We start from the raw sequence: 12,500 nt of genomic DNA on the forward strand, positions 1-12,500 counted from the left end.
GCCCGCCGTTACGGGTTGCGGGAGGCTGCGGTGACGAGCGCCACTCTTACAATTATTATCATCATTATTTCCATTATTATCATTATCAATGGTACTGTTGTTATTATTATTACTCAGCAGGGTATGGGAGGCCGAGAAAAAGTCTTATTTAGTCTGTTTTATTTAGCATTTCACACTTGGAATTCATTTTTTGGAATACTCTGGACACACTGCTTTGCATACAATATGCGACATTCCTGGGGCTCAAGTCTCATGTTATCCCCACAAAACCCTCAATCAGTGCAAGGGAATTGTCTTTTCCCAAGACCTGATGAGGTATTCTGAGGAGAAACTGTTAGAAAAAATAAAAAAAATAATGCAGTGGCAGTAAAACGTTTAAAGAAGAAAGTTGATGGTTTGGAACAGTCGACACCAGCTCTTTTTCTAACTTTTGAATCATTAATCCTTCCTGAATCGGTTAAGTTGGCATGGTATCACCTCAAGGTAAAGCCATATGTGCCCAACCTTATGCGGTGCTTCCACTGCCAGGGTTATGGGCATAGAGCCAACACTTACCATTTTAAGGAAAATGGACAATCAAGAGTGTGTGTGAAGTGTGGTGCAACAGGTCATCAAGGAGATGACAACTGTCCAAGTCCAATATGCTGTTACCACTGCAAAGAAGATCATGAAGCTTCTTCTAAGCAATGTAAATGGTACAAGTTTGAAAAAGAAGTATTGGTAATAAGGAGCAAGGGGAAAGTTAGTTTTGCAGAAGAAAAGCTACGTGCCCGTGTGCTGTTTGCGTCAGTTCTAGCCCATCCTCCTTCCTGCCATCCCTTAGCCTCCAATACTTCTAACACCACACACTCTGCCACTACCGTTAAACATCAGTCCTCAAATGCTGAAACTGCCTCTGGTGAGTTGTTCCACCAGAAACGGAGTAGGAGTGAGGAGTCTATTGAGGAAACTCCTCCTCCCAAAGTAAGGTCTTTGGAGCCATCAGTTAAGGCTCCAGAGGCCTCAACTGTGACAGCTCCAGCTGCCACCACATCCACAGGGGCCTCTGATGTTAGGCAGAATGCCCCTGAAGTAAAGGCTCAGGCCCGCCCTTTGCACAGGCAGAGGAATCCTGAGCCTGTTCAAAAGGCAGGGCTCTAAGGCCACCACATCCACAGGGGCCTTGCTGGTCCTGAACCAAAGGCTCAGGTCCGTCCTTTCCCCAAAGAAAGCCTGTGGAAACTAGTTCCGCAGGTAAACAACCCATCAAAAGGTATTCCCAAGATCCTGGAAAGGGACAGCCTAAAGGTGTGGGGCGGGCCTTAACCACAGGTGCTGCCAAACAACCTTATGTTGCAGTTTGTCAACCTGAAGAACTGGATACCCTAATCCAATGGAATTGTCAGGGAATTTATTCAAAATGGAAAGAACTGCAACATCTGATAGCTTCATGTAATCCAGTTTGTGTATGCCTACAAGAGGTTATGACCAGGGAAAATCGTCCAATTTCCCTGAAAGGATTCCAAGTTCAAGCCCATTATGAAACTTTTGATAATGGACCTCATGGAGGAGTAGCAGTGATGGTACGTCAGGATATTCCCTTCCAGGCCATCCACCTGCAGACGACACTGCAGGTGAAGGCTGTGAGAATAGGTTTGACACGACCTTGCATCCATCTACCTCCCTCCACATAATCCCAACATAGATGATTTGGAAGATCTACTTGGGCAGTTGCCTCATCTATTTCTACTCTCGGGAGATGTTGCAAATGAGCTAACAAAATCCATGGCAGAGATCTCCTCTGGAGTATCTTACACTGCCTGATTCCCCACTAATCGGGCTAAACAGGAACGATACCCAATATCATTCTTCAGCAGCACTGCAGCAGAACTTCCATACAACTTGCTATTTTTGCGCAAGGAGATGGAATCTGCTTTGCAGTTCTGTCGTAAGGAAGTGACGATATTCCATACCAAATGATATCTCACTTATCGGAGAGTTCCCAAAAAATCCTATTGGACCTATTCAGTAGGACCTATAGGGAGGGAACAGTGCTATCCACATGGAAAGAGGCTATAGTCATTCCTGTCCCTAAACCTGGCAAGGATGCATCCATACCAGGGAATTACAGACCAATTTATCTCACCAGTTGCATATGCAAGCTGGTGGAGTAAAATGGTAAATTTCAGGTTGACATGGCTGTTAGAAAAGGAAAACGTGCTAACCCCATATCTATATGGGTTTAGAAAATTTAGATCGACCACAGATGCACTTGTGAGGATGAAAACTGCTATATAGAATTCTTTCACACAGCGACGTCACATGTTTGCAGTTTTCTTTGACCTTGAAAGGCTTATGATACCACTTGGAATCATGGTATACTCATGAAGCTGTATGATATTGGTTTAAGAGGAGCATTACCTACCTTCATACAAAGCTTTCTTTCTGACAGGAAGTATAGAGTGAGGGTGGGAAACAGTTTCTCTAATCTGGAAGATCAGCTAGAAGGGGTCCCACAAGGGAGTGTCTTAAGTGTGACCCTATTTGCCATTGTTATTAATGACATTGTAAAGCTCGTTCCAAGTGCTGTCTCCTGTAGTCTGTATTTGGATGACTTTACACTGTACTGCTCAGGAGGAAGCTTACAGGATGTGCAAGGACACAATGGGCAATGGGCAACATACCATGGATTCAAGTTTTCTCCAAGCAAGACCATGGCTATGCATTTCCACAAACGAGGAAAGTTCCATCCTTCCCTCTATTTAGGAGGAAACCCACTGCATTTTATCCAAGAGGTAAAGTACTTGGGTCTAATTTTTGACTCCAGGCTTACATGGGTGCCTCACATTAAACAGTTAAATGTGAAAGCTACAAAAGCACTTAGTATTTTGCGGGTTCTTTCACACCTATAGCCGATCGTATGGTAGAAGAATGAGGAATCTTGTGGAAGATCTTAATTTAAATCTCACTAAAGTTCTGGCTGTTGGAACTCCCCAATTCCCCCCCTGGACCAGTCAAGTCGAGCTGGATTTGGATTTGGTCGGAATTGGGAAAAGGAAGAGATGCGTAGCAGAAATCAGAGAGAGATTTCTTCAACACACTTCTAAGTACCAATGATAATATCCAATATATACAGATGGTTCGAAATCTGAAAATGGTGTGGGCTTTGCAGCAGTGAGCAGAAAGAAGACTGCATTTGGCAGTCTTTCTCGATCAGCCTCGATTTTCACTGCAGAGTTACATACCATCCTTGCAGCAGTCAAGATGACTAGAGATCTTACAAACCATTCCGTTGTAATATATTGTGACTCTCGTAGTGCCTTGCAAGCAATCAAGAGCTTAAACTCATCACATCCAGTGGCGAGGAAGGTTCAAGATTGACTTGCACTGATGTCAGTACGTAAAAAAATAACTCTGTGTTGGGTGCCAGCACATGTTGGTATCAGTGGGAATGAACGAGCTGATCAGAAGGCCAAGGTAGCTGCCATTTAGCCCTGTGATGCTCGTTTTCCTCTCCCACACACTGACTTGAAGGCCAGCATCAGGAGTTGTCTTCGTGATAAATGGAAGGAACAAACTGCGAGAGATTAGAGATGACCTTGGCAGTTAGATGACCAGCATTAACGGTCGCACATGTAGTGGAAAGATGTGCAACATTCTCAGACCAAAGACGAAGGTGCTTGTCTCCCCCATATACACTGAAAAAATGTATTGGGGTAGGATTGTGACATAGGTTATGTTTGTTTCCTTAGGGAAACTAATATTCTCAATAAAATTTAATTATGCATTATGTTTATGTAATAATTTTATACATTTAGAGCATAATGTTTATGCAATAATTGTATACATATAAAGCATAATGTTTATGCAATAATTTTATACATTTATAGCATAATGTTTATGCTTTGATTTTTAATATAATATTTATTGTAATTTATAACATTTATTGATAGATTTTTAACATTTAAAATATTTTAATATTTCAGTCTAACAAGGTGTTCGCCACTAATGACCTTAGCTGTTGACGCGGCAGATAATTTTAAATCGGCTGGCCCAAAGGGTCGCCCTACGTCCAGTTCTTCGATCAATTGTGGTTTTGAGATGCGGGGTGCTTTGTCTGTTCCTTTCTCCTATTTTTTTGTGGAAATTGCTTGGCTTTCTTTCTCTTCGATTTCAAACGGACCGAGATTACAGCAGCTTAAGATCTTATCTTTGATGTCCAAAGACCCATATGAAATTCGGTGTTTTTGTAGGGCTATGGTTATCACGAGGCTAATACTGACTTGGCGTGTTTGCTCTGCTCAGTTTTATGAAACGACCAGTTTTTATTAAGTCCGTGCACTTTTTCTAAGTAAAGCGGATCGACTCACATCCATCGAGGGTGCGATTAACCCATCAGGATTTCAGTGAAGCAGAAAATTGTATTAATTTGTTAAAGGACGCGTGTCGAAAAACTGGTCCTTATAAATTCTGATACCATTTGCCAGACCATTATTATGGACTAATGTATAATTCATATACACTTCTATCTGCTGAAATGGGATGTAGGTGCAGCTATTTATAGCTTATATATATTTGAAGACCCATTCTTGAACGTGATATAAGTTACCGCCCTTCTCCATTCCAAATACCCCCCACCCCCACCCCCATCCACATTTGTGGAAGGAAGACTCATTCATAACGTTGCTAAGAATACTGTTGAGTAGGATCAATGGCAAAAACAAAAGTTATACGCAAAAGAATAGTGTTTTGACATACGCCAGGAGGATATACATATAGAAAGACACCAGCAAATCTTCTCAAACACAATGGCGTCCATGCACTGCGTGTGAATTGGTTGAAGGATGGTATGTTTATTGGATATTGCTGTAAACGTGAGTTTTCTGTGTTATTTTCGCAAGTTATATGAAATTTACCCTCGTTATTTCTCAATATGAAAGCTACGTTTCTATAATAATCATGCCTTAAGGAAACAAAATAGAATAAGTGTAACAGTGCACACAATAATAAAATAAATAACCACACACACACACCAATATAAAAGTCCTAACTTATAACACAAACCACATACTTTCAGCATCAGCAGACTCCGCGAGTCGGGCCTGCAGCAAAAGGTGTTACACGACTGGTACCCCGATTCTTACTACTCGTGCCCAGACCAGCCTGTGAATGCCTTGGGCCTCAAGCAGGTAGGTGCTATTTGAGGTGGTTCAGCAATGTCTTTAGAATATATACGTGTGTATGTGTGTGCGTGTGTGTGTGTTTTTTCCGCTAAATAACTTTTAGCTGTTTATATTCTACACATTTCATTTGTTCCCAGATCTTCACGACATTCGTGATGCTCGGGTGCGGCGCTCTGGCAAGTGGCGTTTTCCTATGCCTGGGAAGAACTGGCTTTCAGTTTCATTATCACTAACGAAGGAAAGCGCATCAGGTACCGCTTTCATGGCGTAGGTTTTACTACTATCGTTGTTATTGTTAGTATATTTACTTTTTAGTATTACTGTCTGCTTCATATCATATTTTTCTCCTACCGTTATGCGCATATACAAACTTGCGTATATACTTACAAGTGCGAGACACGCGCACACTCAAAGTAACAGGTGCACATACAAGACATATATAAACTCCTCATACGTACATACACAAAAATAGAGAAAAAGAGACAGAGAGATATTTCATAGTGTGCATATAAAGGGAAAAAATATATATTCTATTACATATAATGTGTGCATATATATAAGTATGCATAGATCGATAGACAGATACACACACACAGTTCACAGTCCTGGACGTGTCTAATATATCTCATGTTTATAGTTCCTTAATCTGCAATTGTATTTTCAGGAACATAGTAGAGGGACGCTGGCCCAGACGAAATACCTTGAGTGTGAGAGTAAGTACAGCCTCTGTGGAAACAAGAACAGAATATCCCAGGTCAACCATGAACAATAAATGTTATATTGATAAATATACTGGATACATTTTTCGAATTCTACATGTATGAATTAATGCACTGTTCATACATTAACTTTGTTATCTGTTCCAGATTAATTGTATAGAAAAATAAAAATATGGAATTAACAAAGGATAAAATTTAAGTTAAGTGGTGTGGATATATCATAACAAATTTTGTGACTCTGTGAAAAGTACTTCCTGGATTTAATTCAGATTGTATCTTATCTTTTAGAATTGGGTGCAATCCTAATAACTTTCTTTTTGAAAAACTAAGCCTACAAGTAATGTTCAAAGCATAGGTATTGAAGTACATAAAATATGCTTTGAAAACTATTTGCAGTATATGTTAAGCTCTGACTCTCAGTATCTTTCTGATGTATGAAAATATAAATAAGAGAGAGAAAGAGCGAGAGACAGACAGACAGACAGAAAGAGAGAGAGAGAGAAGAGATTAGTTAGCATCAGATTATCAGAGAGGTTTTACAAAATACTTTCAAGTATAAGTAAATAGCAAAATACTAAAAATACGATGCCACTTTCTTCAAACATTTAAGCATCTCAGGACAGTTCTATGCACCACTTTTTGATACCTTTATACTCGTAAATTTAAACATTTACCTGTACTCATTAAAAATGTCTAAACAATCATAACAAAAAGAGAAAAAAAATTATGTATAAGAAGCATTCTTTATTACTGATTCTGCAGCAAAGTTACACACAAAATACCTTAAATGTCTATAACAGGTGATATAACACACATAGATAATGGAATCTCCCCAAATATCAATAGTTTAAACAAGTGATGACAGTATCAAATCCTTCAACAACTTTTGTACATAAAAGCCTCAGGTAACAAGAATTAGCACATCTTAGGCTTACAACTGGTTTTCATTTTGCTCATTCTTCTAATTCAATTACAAATTTTGCACTCCATACGGGAATATGCATTGATCATTAATGCAGTGTAGTGTAGTGTAATTAACTCCTTATTTCTTCCTGATTAGTTGTTTCTGTAGTTTACACTCCATACAATACTGAACACATATTCTAACATTCTTCATTGTTAATGTATGGAGATAATAACAAAATATAACAAGTAGACTGTGATTCATAACTTCTCCTACCATCTGAGTAAAAGTGTTTGCTTTTATGACTAAATAAATATATAATGCATCCTAAATCAATAAGAAAAATATATGGCATCCTGTTGAAACAGAGGTCTCTTTTTTGTAAAGAACCAACCAAAATACAAAAGAATAAGCAATTCTTATGATAATTTTGACCATGTTTTTTTTTTAAATTCTCTTAGACATCTAACTACAAAATTTGATATGACCAAAAAGTAGCAATTCACATTTCACCTAAATAAATAAATGTTCTTCCTAACATATCAACAGTTGAACACAATTCTCCCTATAAACTGCTCATAAACATACATACATACATATATATATATATAATATATATATATATATTTATACATACATATATATATATATTTATATATATATTTATATATATATATATATATTTATACATACATATATATACATATAGATACATACATATATATATATATACACATACACTTACATATACATATACATATACATACACATATATATAATATATATAATATATATATGTATATATATATATATATATATATATATAATTTGGGAGTTCTCTTATAATACATGGACCAGCTATTCATTTACTACATGCTTGTATTTCTATACATCAGGACGGGCCTTAATTTATTTGCAAAACTAAATACAGTAACATGAAAATAGATAATGTGAGATACTGTACATAAAACGTGATTGGGTGAGCAATGGATTTCTTTAACGGTGGACATCATTTTTGGCTACATCTATTTTGTAACATATATACTGTACATACCATTATCATTATAATGAAGAATTTCTTGTACATTCAATCTGTTTGCTGTATTCAGTGGAAGACCAAAAGTAATGTCAATGCACTCATGATACATCTCAGTTTATAGGTGAATATAAAAACTTATGGTCTTTAAAATTCCCAAAATTATTTTTTTTCAAAAACACTTGTTTTAAAACAAATATCCCCTTGATGGTTCATCATTTTCTAACAATGCTAATGTTTTCATGTCCATACATTTCTTAATGTGGTCTTTCTCTTATATCAAAGCCAAAAAAGAAAGAAATTACACAAAGAAAATAATCATCCATGGTCACAAAGCACCACAAGATATAACAAAAAACAATGCGTCTTCTCTTTCTACATAAACTATCCTCCCATACAGATCTAGTCAAACAGTTTTAATATATTCAAGTGCAATTGGCATTATTTATATGAACACGTCTATATAAGAAAAGAAAAGAAAGTAAAATGTCACCTTTCTTAATTCAACATATTCATAAAAAGAACCACTGCAAAGTCTTTACAGTATTAATGTATCACAGGAATTGGTCCAGAAAGCACTATATTGATATGAACAGAAGTCTACTGCCCAATATAAAGTTCCACCTCACACTCTCATCTTTTCAAATGAGAAAGCAAGAGATACACAGCATAAGCTCCTGTTGTGATGTTCTATGTATAAAAAAATGGATGGAAAGAGTACCTAACTCTACTTCAATCTATGGCACAACAGCGAGACACTCCATTTCTCTCTAAACCCTGATTTAGGTTCAAGTTTCTTTTGTTTTTGTTTTTTATAAACCTCTTACAGCACTCAGTTAAGTAAAACAAAAATCTAAAATCACTTTTTACAATCTATACAAATTGATCTCTTAAATGTAGTCTGTCCAAATATACTATTGTCTTTGTTCTGCAACTCAGTAATAAGAAATCCCAAAAACAGAACTTAAAGCTTTTGAAAAAGAAGTTATAATCTGACTTTTGAAAGCAAACCAAAAAGAGAGACAATGATGGTCTAATACAAAATGATTATCATCTTATTATGTACAAGTTCAACAACTGGCAGTTGATTTTTGAGAAAAAATAAGAAGTTGAAGAAACTGAAATCAAGTAAATCACCTGGGAACACAACGGAATGCATCTTCAGTAAGTCTGGAATTGCATAATATTCTCCTTGAATATGTAAAGTAAAGATAAAACAACTTATCTTGTGCAACAGAACCACTCAAACATTTTTTTTTTTTTTCGTAAACAGATAAAAAACAAAAGAAATGAAAGTCTCCAATCCAAATCTCTGCCAAAACACACATTAATGCCCAAGTTGCCTATTCTTAACATTTTCTCCTATTTTCATTGAGTATTACCAATAGTCCAGATAATCCTATCGCTTCCTATTCAAAAATTAAGAAGACAAAAAAGGATATCACATCATAATGCAAGTGCCATAACGTGATCACTCCCCACCCCTCTATCTCACTATATGAATAAGTGAGATATTCCTGCAACCTCAATGTATCCTATTCACCATAAACAACACACACCTCGTCTCTTCTCACTACCTGCTCTGGGGGCAGAAACATCTCAGCGAATGGAAATGTACACAGTAGCGTAATCATTCTATAAAGGACACCGCAGTACTTCTAAGCGTGGGTGGGAATTCAGCTTCTGGTTTCCTCTAGCATCGGCAACCGGCTTTCTCGGCTGGGTTGACCTTCCCGTCGATGGAGAACTTGTCGGTGTCCAGGGATTCAGTCATCATCATTCCCTGCTTTTCGTTGCTTAGAATCTGGAGGCGTTGGAGAGGTCAGATTTTTCGTTGAAGAATGTGTGAATTTAAAGCAAATAAACATCTTATTATGCGTTTTTTAGATACGTTATGTTTCCTATACAAAATCTCAAAGAGTATTATTCAACAATGAAAATGTGTACGTGTATTAGTGACAACCTACGGATCTAATCATAAAATGTCCCTTTTCATGAGAAATCACAAATCATTAATATCTATCCTTCATCGAATCTACTTCGAGCCAAATTTCCAGAACGCCCATCCAGCTCCATAAAACATTAACAAAACCTTAGTTAAAAATACCTTGTTAACAAGAAATCGTGATGCTTCGTCGATGTTAATGTTCTCTTTGGCAGAAGTCTCGAACCATCCACTGAAGCCTCGCTCTCGGCAGTAGTCGTCCATTCGGGCAGGATTGTTTACGACCCCTTCCTTGGGCTGGTCACACTGTAAATTAATTTATCATTAAATATAGGAAGTAATATGTGAATATATATATAAACTAATACACATGAATATATAGGTAATTATATAAATTAACGATATCAGGAAATTTTAATTGTAGAAATAGCAGAAGCTTTATTAGTAATAGTATTACAAGTGGTGATAGCGTTGGTAATAGTAGTAGCAGTAGTTGAAGTAGCAGAAGATGGTAATACTAGCAGTCGTAGTTGAAGTAATAGAAACGGAAAAAAAGAGAAAATCATGAACCAACAAAATCTACAGAACAAGTATTTTCAACAGCAGAAACAAAATAAAACCTGCCCATCGGCCCACGTACCTTATTAGCAAGCAGAACGGCAGGGATGGGAGAGCCGTCCGCGAGGGTGACTTTCGTGTCCAGATCCGTCTTCCACTTGGTCACGGCGTCGAAAGTCTGGGCTCGAGTCACATCGAAAACAACGAAGGCTCCCACGGCCTCCTTGTAGTACACCCGAGTCATGTTTCCAAAGCGCTCTTGGCCTGGAGTGAAAAGGAGTTTGCTCTAAGTCTCTAAATCATTGAGGATGGGTATGTATTCTGGGTCGTAAAATGAGGAAAATTTGCTTTGTGGTCTTCAGGTATTAAAGGAATTTTCGTATTTTGTGGTATTGAGGTGCAGAGGAAAATCGCTGTGGTTGTAGGACATAGAGGAAAAAAATATTGTTGCCTTAAATAACGAGGAAAATTCGTATGACAGTTATAAATACTGTTATAATTTGGAAAAACACAATACATTGTCTGACAAAGTTATTCATTTTCTATGGTCCGCTTTTTGCACATATTAAATATACCACGCTTATCTCTCTCCCTCCCCACCTCTCTCTCTCTCTCTCTCTCTCTCTCTCTCTCTCTCTCTCTCTCTCTCTCTCTCTCTCTCTCTCTCTCTCTCTCTCTCTCTCTCTCTCATTCGTACACACACACATTCACTCATTAATTCGTTCACTTATTCCCTTACCCATCTACCCAGTCCAGTACTCCATTCATTAATACATCCCTCCCCCCCCCTCTCCTCTTCCATCTAATCACTCATACATACAAACACAAACACTCCCCCACTCCCCCCTTTCCCACACACCCCTACCCCACCTTCCCCCCTCTCACCTGCAATATCCCAGAGCTGCAGACGGATGACTGTATTGCTATCCCAGTTAAGGACTTTGAGAGCGAAGTCGACACCGATGGTGGCCCGGTAATGCTGACTGAAGAACTGGTGGACATAGCGCTTGATTATGGACGTTTTCCCGGTTCCCAGTTCGCCAATCACCAGGATCTTGTACAGGTGCTCGCGCTTGTCTGTGCTTGCACCTGCCTGGTAAGTTGAGGAAAGGAGAGAGTTCAGATTAGTAAAGGGATTGGGGTTTTGATGTAATCAGTGGTTACCGGTCTGTCTGGTAGGTCGGGGTATTGAAAAGAGAGAACGAGATTTGTTAAAGATTGGTTAAATGTTTGGTAAGTTGGGTAAATCTGGTCGTAAGAAGAGTGGACTAAATTCCTTGATTGTTTATTTATCTTCCTGGACTGCAAGAACATTGGTTTAATTAAATAACTGGTTAATTATGTCTCCGATTGGTTTGGGAATTTGAATCGATTGGATTCATTTGCCTGGTAAGTTGGGATAGTGAAAACAATTGATTTTATGTTCGTCGTTTTCTTGATAGGTCGGGATTGTAAAATTACTAGATTAATAGTGTATATCAATTAGGATAGGATGGCAAAATAACTAGCTTATATCAAAGTCTTGATCTGGATTAAATTATCTATCTAATCAGTTGCCTGAATAATTGTACTAGAAGAATCAACTGAAATAATCTGATAAACAATTTTATGAGTTTTACCTATTTTACACTGAAAACTTGGGAGCTTACATATACATATACTCTTAAAATAGCTTATAATATATACAACGTTGAACATGCTATAGTACTACCTGAAATATACTAGATATGTATGTATGTATGTAGTATGTATGTATGTAAGTATGTATGTATGTATTATGTATGTATGTATTATGTATGTATGTATTATGTATGTATGTATGTAATGTATGTATGTATGTAGTATGTATGTATGTAAGTATGTATGTATGTAAGTATGTATGTATGTATGTATGCATGTATGCATGTATGTATGTATGTAATGTATGTATGTATGCATGTATGCATGTATGTATGTATGCATGTATGCATGTATGTATGTATGCATGTATGCATGTATGCATGTATGTATGTATGTATGTATGTAATGTATGTATGTATGTATGCATGTATGCATGTATGCATGTATGTATGTATGTATGTATGCATGTATGCATGTATGCATGTATGCATGTATGCATGTATGCATGTATGCATGTATGCATGTATGCATGTATGCATGTATGCATGTATGCATG

General features: G+C 37.3%; 1 protein-coding gene across 1 annotated transcript in view; it reads right to left on the reverse strand.

The window, feature by feature from the left end:
• Positions 1-7,587: 7,587 nt before the first annotated feature.
• LOC125044364 (ras and EF-hand domain-containing protein homolog) overlaps positions 7,588-12,500 on the reverse strand; it is a 13,019-nt gene continuing 8,106 nt past the window's right edge. Inside the window, exons 2-5 of the mRNA XM_047640994.1 lie at positions 11,210-11,417; positions 10,407-10,588; positions 9,929-10,072; positions 7,588-9,625 (exon numbers count right to left, since the gene is read on the reverse strand). Coding sequence (XP_047496950.1) covers positions 9,515-9,625; positions 9,929-10,072; positions 10,407-10,588; positions 11,210-11,417 — 645 coding nt within the window. The 3' untranslated portion in view covers positions 7,588-9,514. The remainder of the gene's footprint in view (positions 9,626-9,928; positions 10,073-10,406; positions 10,589-11,209; positions 11,418-12,500) is intronic.

Source organism: Penaeus chinensis, chromosome 35 (assembly GCF_019202785.1).
Source record: "Penaeus chinensis breed Huanghai No. 1 chromosome 35, ASM1920278v2, whole genome shotgun sequence".
NCBI lineage: Eukaryota > Metazoa > Arthropoda > Malacostraca > Decapoda > Penaeidae > Penaeus > Penaeus chinensis.